Here is a 14100-nt window from a genome sequence, read left to right as displayed (position 1 = left end):
TTTATACAGTGTTGGGGAAACACTCGATTCTCGAGACATCGACGATTTGACTTCTTGAATCTTACGAGTTTCACCCATACTACTGGGTTTTACCACAGTAGTTTCTGACTTCCCTGTGTCAGCCGACGGAGCGACCATGGTCTGGCTCTTTTGAGGCTCCTTTGTGGGGGTTGAGGCCACATTCTCAAAGACCTCCATCATCTTCCTTCTAAATTCTTCTCATTTTCTTGGGTAATCCAACTTAATCGGGCATCATACCAATTTCGGTAGATGTAGCGGAGAGGTTGAAGAGGGAGATCTATGTCTCCTCTTAACCCTTTTTTGAAGAGGAAGATGAAGAGCGTCTCGATCTACTACGAGATCGAGATCTCTTAAGAATGTTTACGACGATCCGATTCTTTCAAATCGCTCGACTTCCTATGTCTTTTTGACGAGGCCTTCGAGGTGGCCTTGGAAGCTTCCCGCCCACCGCCAGTATTCCTTTCCTCTTACGAAGGGCCTTCTCAGTCATCGACTGACAAGAGCCATAGTCGCCGGTTCGATGGTCTGAACCTAGGCACCAAAGACAAAAGCAGTGAGGATCTGTAATCTACATCTTTGATCCACAGTCGATACATTTTTTGAACCCTGTCTTGGGAGTAGAAGGGGTGGAAGAAGACGACATTTTCCAGAAGAACATTTCTAAGCGCGCCGTTCTCGAGAGCGAAGCAATCGGAAAAACGGAACAGAAGCCAATGGGCGCGGCACGAGCTATTTATACTGATGGGGACGTAGACACGGTACGGAGCCCGTCGTGGGCCATTGACGCCATGACCTAACATTTTTTTCTGAAGCAGCGAAGCTGGCAGGATACGAATATCATAAGATGAATACGTGGGAGGACACAATCCATTCGAATTTACTGTTTACTTCAAGAACTGCTCTTTCCTATCCAAGACACTAGCCCATTGATTTTGGCCTAGGCCTATTGAACTGAATCGAGTCCTCTAGTGAACTAAAACTATTTGCACTGCCGAAGAACATATTTGTGATCTATTCTGCTAATTTGTGCCTTTGTCCTCCCATTTAAAGTGACTGAAATGCCATTTTGGTCCCATTTCAGGGGAGCCTAATTTACTTAGAAACGTATTGGTTTGGTACTGAAGTGCATTTGTGTATGATATTAAGTTGCCTCCTTCTGGTGAATGTTTTTCGAAATGACTGTGTAATAGATTAATATGTTTTTTACCAAGAAACCTTGAAAGTAAGTTTCTACTTGAACCACTGTGATTGTAAGACCTCTGTGTAACCTCTTTTACTGATCACATTCCCAAATTCCCTAATTGTATGTGGTGGTCCCAGAGAGTACTGCATGCAATTCTGCCTAACATGTGTCACAATGCAAAAGCAGATGCCTATGGAGTTTACCAGACTCTATTAAACAATAAGAAACACAAAACCCTATTCAGAAAAAACACACAAGAGTGAGAAAAAAGTCCCACTCACTCGGAAGTTAAAATTAAAAAGCCCCGAGTCCAGCAAAAAAGCTGGGGGTTTCGAAGGTTGAAGGAAATTGGCACAGAAATGAAAATTCTCCCCAACACACCATAAAGATCATTTTCAACAGCTAATCAAAAAGAAAATCAAACCCCAAGAGAGATTCTTCCTGTTGTGCCAGCCATCATCATATCCCATAGCCCAACACTTCAAAGCAACATCTTTGTATAAAGCATTACGGCAACCATTATTTAGGTACCACACATTAAAGTATATATACCCACTGAAGTACTTACTTTGTGTTGAAAAACATAAGTGTTGTAAGCAAGGTGGCTGGTGAGTGCGCCCCTAGCTGCTTGCATTCCCACAGCATCTCCTCTGTTACATGGCTCGGAATGATGTACCCTGTAAAATGTTGGTAGAGTGTTATCAAACATACATACCTTTTTCAAAATACATACTTCCATGTGGTGAATACCCCATCACATGGGTGCTATCTCACCTTGCAATGATATAAAAATTCATAGTCCAAACTGACAGGCCAGAACTAAGATTGTAGCAAAGAAGGTCAAAATGGGCATAGAAAAAAAGCATGTGGGGCTATGTCACACTCATCCAATAGGAAGGCAGACAATTGTATCGGTGTTGTCAACGAGTGAGTGGTGGGATACATTCATGTAAAGATTTAAGGATAAAGTTATCAAAAGGAACAGTACTTTAGTAACTAACTTTACAGAACTATACTTTTCCTGAAAAAATATAAGACCCATTACCCAGATTGGTGATCCGTGGTTGAAAGTCTTTTAGTATGTCATGGAACCATTCTGTAAACTTGATATAGTAAGCATCGGAGAAGATGTCATCTACTCTTCCATTTTCAGAAAGGTACTGGAAGACAATCAAAAACAGCTAATTGTAACCAAACACATCAGCCTTTCTCTAATAAAGAGCACCATTGCAGAAGTAGTTGAATAACGTATCCAAGTAAAAAATGCTTTCTTACCGAAGAGGAAATTGCAACAGGATGTAATCAAAGAAACAAAAACAAAAATATCCCTTTTTAGCACAACACACTTTCAGAGTCTGCAGTTAGCCTTGAGGTAGAACCATGTCCACATAGATCGAGCAAGTCCAGGTTTAATGTGGTCAAGTTTTGAAAAACAAAGTAAAGCACATTTAGAAAGGAAACAAGCTGTACCCTCACACTGGTTAGAAGCTATCATTCAACAACTGACATCTAAAGGGCAAGACCACTTTAGGCATAGACTTCAACAATGTCACTAAATGTATTCAATGATCTGCCTCAGTGACTGACATCAAAACTATTTCCCTTTCCTTGCGTCTCAAAAGATATGCAGGGATCGAAATTAAGATTAGGAAAGTAGTACCTGAAGCCGCTCCTGGGCATCTGGGGCCCGGGAAAGACACAACGTCGGGATATGGCCCAAAATGAAGATCTTGAGGCTAGTTGGACTCACCAGCCTAAGGGAGGAAGTAGTCCTTTGTGGTTCCTCCCGGTATTTGAGAACGTGTTCAGCACAGCTGCAGGGCTTAATCAGTGCTTCTACAGACCTTGAAGGTGCTGCTGACGAGACTGCTACTCTTCTGCTTTAGATTACTAGTTCCAGTGGTTGACTAACTATGGTCCCAAAATCCTTGCCTTTTATGCTGGAACCCATTAATTCACAATCAGAGCTGTCAATCACCTGGGGGTTGGCTTTCCACCAGAACAGCTATCCGCCCAGTTAGAACTGGTTTCAGCCAGGCATACCTACAGACAAAGGACAGTGACGTTTCGGGCTCCTCTCTCACTTCCTGCCTTCCCAGACACACTGGAGCCTGGGTGGGCATTTCAGTTAGTCAGTGTAACAAAAGGTTACATGTGGAGTCATTGAAGGATTTAAAATATAACCCCCCCCCCCCCCACCCCACATAAGGTGGTGTGTGCTGGATCCACAAAAGATAAGTTAAGTAAGATAAAAGTTATCTTACTATCCTTGGGAAGTGCAGTTCCCACAAGAAAATGTATTTAAACAAAGAGAAGTCCAAAGGACTTTTCAGTGACACTGCACATAGGGTGCTGAATGTCACAAAGCAAAAAGAAGAGGTCAGTTTTAAACATAAGGAGTTTGCCAGACTCCATAAAACAGTAAAAATAAAAATCCCAGTCAGAGAAAAAGAATGAGTGAGTAGTAGAAAGTTGCACTCACTCAGGTTAAAGGGATTTTGCACATAAACTGAAAGGTTTATAGTGATATAATCGAATGTCATTTTTTCGAAAGTCATAATAGAGGAAAAAAAAGTCGAAAACAAAAATTTCGAATTTTTTTTTTTAAATTCGTTTTTATTCGAAATGGGTCGGTTCCCCCTCCAACCTCTGCCCCTTTTTTTTTTGTTTTATCATTTTTTTTTTTATTCCCGGACCCCAAAATAAATGTATAATAAAAAAAGGGCAATCGACATTTTTTTTGACCTTTTTCTTTTCGATATTATGACTTTCGACAAAATGTTTTCGATTTTTTGACTGCTCACCAAACTGAAAGTTCTCCCTAACAAGGTTTATTAATAGATTTGCTTAAACGCAGAGTTACATTGCAAAAGAAACCTACCTATGGGTTCAGTTGGCCTGGGGAGCCAAAAGTAGCACCTGGTAGCGGTTGGTGCCAAGATAACCAGGCTCTTCTAGGTTGCAAGCAGGTACTACATAGCTCCAAGCTCCCCTCAATTTCGAACCCTGATATGGATCTGGATATGATTCACGTCCCCATCAAACAAAGGCATCCATGCGCCAAGTCAGCTACCGCCCCAACTACTCTTCTGGCCCACAGCACCCGCAACCTGACCAGCAACTGGATCATGCCTCTTCTCAACCACCCCCTCCAGGACACCACCACCATGCTATAACACTACAGCACCATGCTAAGTAAGATCGTAGACCTCTTAGCCCCCTCAAAGTCTGTACAGCCAAAAACACTCTACACCTCAATTCATGGTTCACCCCTGAACTCCAGGCCACCCAAGCCACAAAAAGAGCAACCAAAGTCACCTGGCACAAAGACCAGGCTTCAGCAAACAAAGCCCAATTTTCAAAAATCTCCCTTCACTACAAACAATTAATTCATTCATGTATCCAAAGCTACCTCCTACAACGAAAGAATCCCTAAGGCAGCCTCTAGTTCTCGGGAAAGAAAACGCTTTGTGAAATAGCATCCAAGATAGTCACAGGAAAAATTACACAGATGCAAGCCAAGATAAAAGCCAAACTATCGTGCAAACCAGCTGCATCACCTCTCGCCCCACTACTCAAAGATCCTACAGACAGCACCCCTCTTCCAGTTCCAACATACCAGCGTCTCACCCCTCGCCGAAATCAAAGGTCTCAAACCTTCACGCTGTAATGGAGATATCTGCATAGACTCCATGGTAAAGGAATGCGCATAACCCCTACTTTCGCGCATCTCCGCCCTCATTTACTCCTCCTTCGCCACCTGCACTGTCCCTTCCACCATGAAAGAATCTTGATATTCCCACTGCCCAAAAAGCCCTCCCTCTACCCAGCAATCCTTACGAACTCAAAACTACTGTAGTTTTCCTCCTGAAATTCGACAGTTGCCCATCTACAGATCCAGAATTTCCTCCAATCCCACCACATCATGGGCACACAGCAATGAGGTTCCAACCCAAAATAAGGTACTGAAACCGCTCTTCTAGACCTGAAGAATTAGCTAGATGAGACAAAAGACCTCAGCAACCTCTCACTCCTCCTACTGCTCAACCGCTCAGTGGACTCTGCCACCACCTCACGTCCTCGGCTCACTTCTCACCAAACGCTGCCAAATAGGTTGCCTCATTCCTGGCTGACAGATCCCATCTAGGCTTTTCTGGGGATGCTGTGGCAAGACCCATGCCTATGTCCTGCAGAGTACCCCCCCACACTCTACAATGTCTATACAAAACCACTGTTCGACCATCTGGACTCACTCGGGATCTCTTACACTATGACAATGACATGCACATTCTCATCCCCCTCTCTGGCGACCATACTCTGGACCCTCTCTCAGTGAACACCATCTATGAAGCTATCCATTCTTGTCGGCCATGCATAGCCTTCGTCTCAATGACGAAAAGACAGCTTCTCATCGGACCTCCAGTCCACCTTGCAAAATTAAACCAGGCTTACAAGGCAATCAAAATCAACGGTGTTAGGGAGAATCCTCATTTCTATGCTTTTTTCCCTTAAACCGTAGAGACCCCCTCCCCCAGACCCCCCAATCTCTTTTGCTGGACTTTAGGCCTTTTCAATTTTTATCCTGGAGTGAGCAAGACCCTTTTCTCACTCACGTATTTTGATTCGATTTGGATTATGTGTTTCCTTTGTTTTTGGAGTCTGAAAAACTCTGTAGGCATCTACTTTTTGTATGGTGACACAGCACCTTCAGTGCAGTGTCAGAGATAAATTCTTTAGATTTCTCTTATAGTTTAAATATCTTCTCTTGGGTGAACTACTGTTCCCAAGAGTAGTAAAGTGAAATTTATTTTACTTACCTTTTTCCTATGTAGGTCCAGCACACACCATCTTATGTGGAGTGCTGGGGGGTTTCTTAGTAGCCCCTTTTATTTTTCCTACTAGTGTGCGTTTCTACCGTAGGCTGAATCCTCAGCTGCAGGGTCGCACCCAGGGGTGAACATTGTGTAAAAATGGCCCTGGTCTTCTGGAGCTCTGGAGAGGACGACTTCTTCTTGTGTTGTGGGGACCAACTAACCCCAAGACAAACTTTGCTGGTAGAACTTCCCCCAACTGGCTGGACTTCTTTGCTGCTGCTGGAAGCGAGTGCGAGGGGACGAGAAATCCGTAGTTGAGAGCAACTCTTTAAGATGGACCAAGGTGCCAGGAAGATGCCGAGAACCCTCCCGAAGCAGGAAGACCCAAGCTCGAGTCACCTCACTAAAGTGCTCGACTCAAAGGAGTGAAGGAAGCCCATACAGTGTCAAAGATCTGCGGTCGTGCTATTTGCCGATAGCTGAAACCGCGAAGTGCTGATGAACTGAAGAGTCCATAGCCGCTGATGACCTTCGAACTGCAGTGCAGGAGTCCTCCAGAAGGTTTCACTCTTGACCCCAAGACTGTGGCCCAGGAACCCAGGATCTGCAACACTGCAACCAGAACAGAAGCCAGCTGGATCCTCTTCTTCTAACCTAAGGTACTGTGCTGATTAAGGGGTAATTGCATCTTTTTGTCTCTAACTTGCATTATCTCACTGGAGACTTGCAGATGCTGCTTTTTGCGGAGTTGATCTCAGTTCTAGCTTTCACAATCCTAACAGCTTGTGGCCCAACAGTTATTTTCTACAAACTCTAACTTTCTGCAAGACTTTTGTGCTATCTAAGAAGTGCCTCAACTCCACAGACATTGTTCAAATTGACTTTGGCTGCCCTGGCTCCCTGCAGACTCTTTGGACCCATTTTTTTTTTTTTAGTGCATACACACCTTTACAAAAACATTCTTTTACATGTACTTCAAGTAAAAACATGTGACATCAAAAATATACATTAAAAACCATATTAAGACAAAGACAACATTTTCATATATAAAAATGTACACATCGCTTCTACGTCTTTTACGTAATAGAAAAGACTTGATTATTATCATATAACATAAGCCATTAGGAAACATTTTGCCAGTAACTATATGAGTGCATCAAAGAAAGAAATAAGAAAAGAGTCAAACAGACATTGACTTGGCTTTTAGTATTACCCTGTCCTGTGAGCATCTAATTTGGATTCAATACAATGCAAAAAGCAGACAGTAGCTAGAATTATGGCATTGCTTCTGCCCCACATGCAACTAAGCCAGACAAGATTTCTGGCTGATATCGTATTTGCATTATTTAAGTCTTTTAGCATACGTATTCGGATTTGTTCAAACCATGGGCAGAAAAGGAAGAGATGTTTCAGGGTTTCCACAGCGTCAGTAGAATGACAGAAACGACATAATGTGTTTAAGGATAAAGCATTGGAATACCAGTGCTTAATCCCTGTTTTTGTATGAAAGAAGAAGTCGGGGCGAAACCTAATGTATGTGTTACCTGATTTATAACAGGGAAATAGGGACAGATATGGAAGATGAGGGTATTGTAGATGCCTAAATTTGGCATATTCAGAAAACGAAGAATAGGAAGAAATTAGGTCAGAGGTCGTAGCCCAGTCGTTCAAGAAGTGCCTTTTTTTTGCAAGGCGTTGCTGCCATTTCAGATCTTCGGGCTGCAAATTAATTTGTTCTAATAGTTTCATCATGCGTTGTTAGAATTGAGCAACAGACGAAGGCTGCAAGGCTACTAACATTTTAGAAAGGTCCTCATATAGAGAGTTACAGGGAGGAAAAAGTTGGAAAGCAATCGCCAATTGAAAACGAGAGGCTAAAGAATTAAGCCCAAGTTCATGCCTCACTATGGCATTGGGAAGATAGTTGGGCAATCCAAGTGTCTGTTTCCAGATTTTGCCTTGCAATTTGTTTAGGTATGTGTCAATTTCCAAGAGGCATAAATCTAAGCCATACAGTATAACTGCTTCCATCTTTTTTTTTTTTTTTACATCAGAATTCAATTAGAGGTAATAGGGAAAATTTACAATATTAAAAAAGTATGACCTTCATTTGCCCCATTAGTGGCAGAACTTTTTCAGCAAGAGATGTTTGCCATTTCATGATGGATACATTATTAGACAGGTTTTATCCCAGATTGGTTAGATTCTGTACAATTTCTCTACGATTTAATTTAATCGACCATTTCAACCTGCACGTTTTTTTCTATTAGAGAAAATGATATTTGATTTAGACTGGTTTATAGATAGGTTGTTTTGAGTGCAGTACAGAAGAAAACTTTCTAGCTAATTTTCAAGTCCTGACTGGGTGCAATCTAAAAGAAGGACATCATCCGCATAGGCAATCCAATTAATATATGAGGAACCCAAACGTGCCGAGAAGGATTTTGAAAAGTCCCAGATGCGATCGATGTCAGCAAGGTACACAGGACTGCTGAAAGGTTACATCCTTGCTCGACAGCGATCGCAGTTGAAATTGGGTCAGTCAGCAGGCCCTCATGTGTAATCTGCACCCTAAAGTTGGTGCTATGATGTAAAAGAGCTATCAGGGCGACTAAATACGGTGGAAATTTATAATTAAACATTTCCTGCCAGAGCACCCCTCTCACCACACTGTCAAAGGCTGAGGAGAGATCTAATGAGGCAATAAACAGAGGGCCACGAGCAGGAAGATGAGAGGTCGAAATAAGATGGGCTAAAATGGTAGAATTTAATTGCATCCCCATGGATTTTTCTGAAGCCCACTTGTGCTTTGCAAAGAATGCAATTTGTTGTAATGAAGGCTTCTACATCGCAGAAATTAATAAAGCAAAAATGTTGGCAGACACGTCAATTAAGGCAATCAGCCGAAAATTAGTAGGGTCATTTAGGACCGTTTTTGTGACGAGGAATAACACTCGAAGTTAACTATGAAACAGGAATAATTTCGGACCTAAAGATAAAATTAAATAGTTCTAAAAAGATTTTTGCCCAAAATAGTGGGTCATCTTTAATTACGCAAGGAGGAAGCCCATCAGGTCCTGCACATTTAGATGATTTAAGTTTATGAATTGCATAAATATCTGTGTAAGACCATGGGCATAAGTCAGGGATATAGTGAAATCGAGAAGTTGCGTCAAAGGGGGTAAAGGATACGGGAGGAAAATATTTATTTAAAAAAAAAATGTAAACTGAGAAAGACCATCAATAGAGGACTCCGAAGGTAAACGTGAAGATTTGCAAGAATTTTAGTCATTTCCAGATATCTCTGGGGATTTAACACCATCTTTTGATTAGCTTCCATTAGTATTTGAAAGCGTACTCTTTTTACCTCTTATTTAGTGCGCAGTAATTACATTTTTAGCTAGATGGTAAGTATTTGCATCTAGTGTCTTGTAGTTTTTCTTTTGTTTGAGACGAGCAACAAGAGGCAAAAATTCTGGAGAAGAGACAGGACGAGGCAAAGAAGCTTTAGAAGCAAAAGCAATATTGTTAAGATGAAATTTTATCATTTTTAAGTTCCATTGCATTATTTATTCTGAATCTACTGAGGCATCAAAAAGACTATAAGGTGCCCATAAATCGCGGTTGACTAAAAACATTAGTTTTCTACAGGTCGCTATATTCCAATGATTGAAAGCATTTGACTGTCTATTTGAGTAATCGACAAAGCTGGATATAAAAAAAATATCCTTGTGCATGGCTTTCAGAGGTGTTAATTTAACAAATGGTCGCCTAGCCGAGAAGTATGAGTGACAATCGGCAAAAGCAGTCCCGATAAACTCCTTGAAGCCATAATATAGTCGATGACCGACATTGATGAGCCTCTCTGCCATGCATAAAAAGTTAGGGGAAATTGTGGACGCACCAAATGAATATCCTATTCTTAAAGAATTGAATCCAAGTGCGCCCACGCAACAACCAGCTTATGATAAGCAGACGTATTATTTTTATTGAGTGGAGTTGCGTATAGTGTGGCGTTAAAGTCGCCACCAATCAGAATTTCTGCATTAGGACTTGAGGAGATGGCAATTCAAAGCAAAAATACCCTGATTGATAAAGAAGCAGGGTTCCAATAAAATATGACAAGGAGAAGGTTATTACAATATTGCAGTTCAATTCCCAGTTGAAGAATGAGATACAGGTCAGAAGCGTATGTGTGCTTAAAACTTGTTGTTGATTAAAATTGCCAGAGCCCCTGTGGGTCTACCTACATTCTTAATCACAGCCGGGTGTGGAAGGGAGGTAAGTCCATCAAACTGCCCAGCAGTAGAGCATATTGTTTCTTGAATGTACAGAAAATGAAAGTTACTCACCGTAGTGACTAACGTACTCTTAGTCCATAGTCCCCTTTCCTCCATAATGCATGGGCGTCCCTCGCAAGGGACGGGAGACAGAACCTTTGTCACCAGAAAAATCATCTTCCCCTCTAAGTTTAGAGGCGCGGCCCTGGGAGCATGTGCTGCCCTGATTCCGCCCTCCGGCGCCACACCTCAGTCCTCAAAGACGCATCGACAATAGATTTACCATTGCCTAATGACACCAGATTATTAGGTGGGAGGATGGTGGGACGCATGGAGGAAAGGGGACTAAGAGTATGTTAGTCACTACGGTGAGTAACTTCTAATTACTCTTACGTCCCCGTCCCCTTTCCTCCATACTGCATGGGCGATTACAACTGAATGTAGCCCCAGGGAGGAAAGGAGCCTGTCCAAAAGCCGCATCTGACCTGGAGCCGGCATCCAAACAGTAATGCTTGCGGAAAGCCGAAGGAGTGGCCCATGTGGCCGCCCTGCTTATGAACTGCCAGGGGACATGGTGCTGAAAGGCGATGGCAGTTGCCTTTGCCCTGACCATGTGGGCATGCATGTTCGCCGGAAGGGGTCTATGCTGGCCCTCGTACGCTTCCTTGATGGCCGAGACCATCCAGCAGGAAATTGAGGCTTTGGAGGCTTGATAGCCTGGCCTGACACCTCCAAAAGTGATGAATAGGGCATCTGACTTGCGGAAGACCTTGGTCCTGGTAGAATTTCAGGGCACGCCTGACATATAGGTAGTGCAGAACTCTGAGGCATGTAGGAAGGACGATCTCCTTGTTTAAGTGAAAGGCTGATGGCACATTAGGTAGAAATGCCGGATGGGTCCGCAGGACCACCTTATCCTTGTGAAAGGTAGTGTACGGTTCTGAGGCGACTAGGGCCTGGATCTCGCTGATCCTGCACGCTGTGAGGCCGACTAACAGGGCCGTCTTGATGGTGACCAGCCTGATGTCCGCAGACGCCATAGGCTCAAACGGCTTGTGCGCGAGAGCACCCAAGACTAGGTTCAAATCCCACACCTGATGGGCGGGTAGAGTCTAGCGAGTCCGGCCAAATGTCTCCCGACGATCAGGTTGGAGGAGGAGAAGACCCCTTCCTCCGAATTCCTGTAGCCCCCAATGGCTGAGAGGTATGTGCGGCAGGTGTCCACCTACATGCCAGAGTTGGCGAGGTACGCTGAGAATGACAGCACGTCATCCAACGAAGAAGCCAGTGGGTCAATATCCTTGTTGGAGTGCGCCCAGTGGCAGAACCTGGTCCATTTACTTTTATACTGGGCTCTGGTAGCCTTGCTCCTAGCCCCCTGTATGATTTCCAGATTGGCTTGGGATAGGTTGAGGTGGCTGAGCGTCATTTGCTCAGGAACCATGTGGCCAGCTTCTGAGGGGCGGGGTGGACAACCTTGCCCCCCTCCGGTGTCAGAAGATGTGCTGCGCCCATCGGGAGGTGGACTGGAGGGACCGCTGAGAGGCTGAGCAGCTCCGAGAACCATGGCCTGGCTGGCCACCACAGTTATCAGAATGACGTTGAACTGGTGAGACTCCTTGAACTTGCAAAGCACTCTGAATCAGTGGAGTGGACGGGAAGGCGCATGCCGACATGCCAGTCCATTGGATCCATAAGGCGTTGCCCAAGGAGCTTAGGCCCTGCCCCTGCCAGGAGGCGAACTGGAAGCATTTCTTGTGCCTTTTGGCAAAGAGATCCACCTGGGGGAGGCCCCATCTGTGGAAGATCTCCTGTGCAACAAGGTCGTTCATCTGCCACTCGTAGTTGTCCGCTCCCAACCTGCTTAACCTGTCCACTTCCAGGATGGATTACCCCGGAAGGTGGACTGCCGTGACGAAAAAATCTCGTTCTCCAAGGCCCAATCCCACATGTTGATCGCCAGTTTGCACAAGGAAGGGGACGTGGGCCCCCCCCTTCCTTGTTGATGTAGTAGATACTGGTCATTGTCCGTCTGGATGAGGACAACCCTTCCCTTGAGATGTGGGAGGAAGGCTCCGAGCGCTAACCAGATGGCGTTCAGTTCCAGCCAATTGATGTGGTATTCTTGTTCTTGACAGGTCCACGTGCCATGGACCGAAAGGTCCTCCAGGGTGGCTCCCCAGCCCTCGGGGGAGGAGTCTGTGGTAATTGTCACCGGTGGGACAGGGGCCTGAAGCCCGTCCGCAGGTTGCAGTCCCTAGACCACCATGTGAGGTCCAGGTGGAGAGAGATGGGGATCTTGATAACTTCGGCCGGAGAGCCACTCTCCTCGTTTGATGACGCTACAAAGTGGAGCTGAATCCTCCTCATGAGTCTTGTGTGGGGGACGGCCAACAGTACCGCTGCAAAAAGACCCAGGAGATGCTGGTACCACCAAGCCGAAGTAGCGCGTCGGCTGAGAAAGTGGAACGTGGCCCTCTTGATGGCTGCGATCTTGTCCTCCTAGGGGGAAAGACTCTCTCGGAGCGCGTGTCCCAGATGAGGGTTGCAGCTGTGACTTGAGATTGAGCGAAAAGCCCAGGTCATGTAGCGTGTTCATCAGTGCATGGGAGGAGTGGTGAACTGCTTCTTGAGATGTAGCCCTGACGAGCCAGTCGTCTAGGTAGGGGTATATATGGAGGCCCTGAGCCCGGAGGAGGGTTGCAACAGCGTTCATGAGTCTGGTAAAGACCCTGGGGCCGAGTTGAGGCAAAAAGGGAGGATCTTGTACTGAAAATGGTAGCCCATGATCCTGAACCGGAGGAAAGAACGATGGGGTTGCCAAATCGGGGAGTGCAGATAAGCGTCCTTCAGATCCAGGGAGCACATCCAGTCTCCCCTGCACAATGTCTCCGCAAGGGTGGAAAGGTCCAGTACAACTCTCAGGCCCGCCTGGTTCTTTTTCTGAATGGAAAAGATCCTGAAGTAAAAGCCCAAGCCTCGCTTGGAGGCTGGGACTTCCTCCACAGCCTGGCTGAGGACGAGCGACCGAATCTCCGCCAAAAGAGTTGCTGTCCCAACTTGCGGGAGAGGAGGGAGGAGAGCCAGGAATAGGTAGACAGTACCCAGAGGAGACTACTGACAGGATCCAGGCGTTTGCAAAGTTCTGTCGCCAAAAGTGTGCTTTAAGAGCAAGCCTGCCCCCCACTGGAGACACATGGACCTGGAGGGGTGTCACGACTTCTTACCTTCGGAGGCAGCGGCGGAGGAGGGGGACTTGAAAAAGCCCTTGCCCCCCTCACCGCTTTTTGTTGCTTGCGCCGACTTTGAGTCGACGAGCGTTCCGGCTGCCTAGACATCCGTTCCTGGAAGTCGCAGAAGCCTCCAGATGAGCGACCCTTATCTGAGCGTTGCTGAGACTGGGAGTACTACTGTTCTTTTTGTCCAGCTCCTTGTCTGTGCTGGAGTGAAAGAGGTCCCTACCCTCGAAGGGCAGATCTAGAATGCATTGCTGGACATCTGGGTTGAACTTGGTTGCCCGGAGCCAGGCCATCCTTCTCATGTACGTGGCAATGCAGATGGCACGTCCAGCGGTATCAATGTGTGCCAGGGTGGACTCCATGATATCCTGAGCCACAAACTTGGCTTCGGCTAGCCCCGCCTTAAAACGCGATTGGCTGCGAGCGGGGAGTTCTGGGAGGAATTCTGTCATTTCCTGCCATAATCTCTGGTTCGCGTCTTGCTGCATGGCATCTGCGTTGGCCTGTCGCAGATGCAAGGAAGCATTGGAATACAGCTTCTTACCATATGCCTCCAAGGTTTT

General features: G+C 45.3%; 1 protein-coding gene across 4 annotated transcripts in view; it reads right to left on the bottom strand.

Annotated features, from left to right (window-relative positions):
• The window catches only part of QRICH1 (glutamine rich 1), a 557471-nt gene that overhangs the window by 184911 nt on the left and 358460 nt on the right, over positions 1-14100 (bottom strand). For all 4 annotated transcript variants that reach the window (XM_069643302.1, XM_069643300.1, XM_069643303.1 and 1 more), the window contains 2 exons: positions 2250-2364; positions 1773-1881 (listed from right to left, as the gene is read on the bottom strand). In XM_069643302.1, the coding sequence (XP_069499403.1) occupies positions 1773-1881; positions 2250-2364 (224 nt within the window). The remainder of the gene's footprint in view (positions 1-1772; positions 1882-2249; positions 2365-14100) is intronic.

The sequence above is a fragment of the Ambystoma mexicanum genome, chromosome 2p, assembly GCF_040938575.1.
Source record: "Ambystoma mexicanum isolate Mex_15411 chromosome 2p, UKY_AmexF1_1, whole genome shotgun sequence".
NCBI classification, from domain to species: Eukaryota; Metazoa; Chordata; class Amphibia; order Caudata; family Ambystomatidae; genus Ambystoma; species Ambystoma mexicanum.
This window is presented reverse-complemented; position numbering and strand designations above follow the sequence as displayed.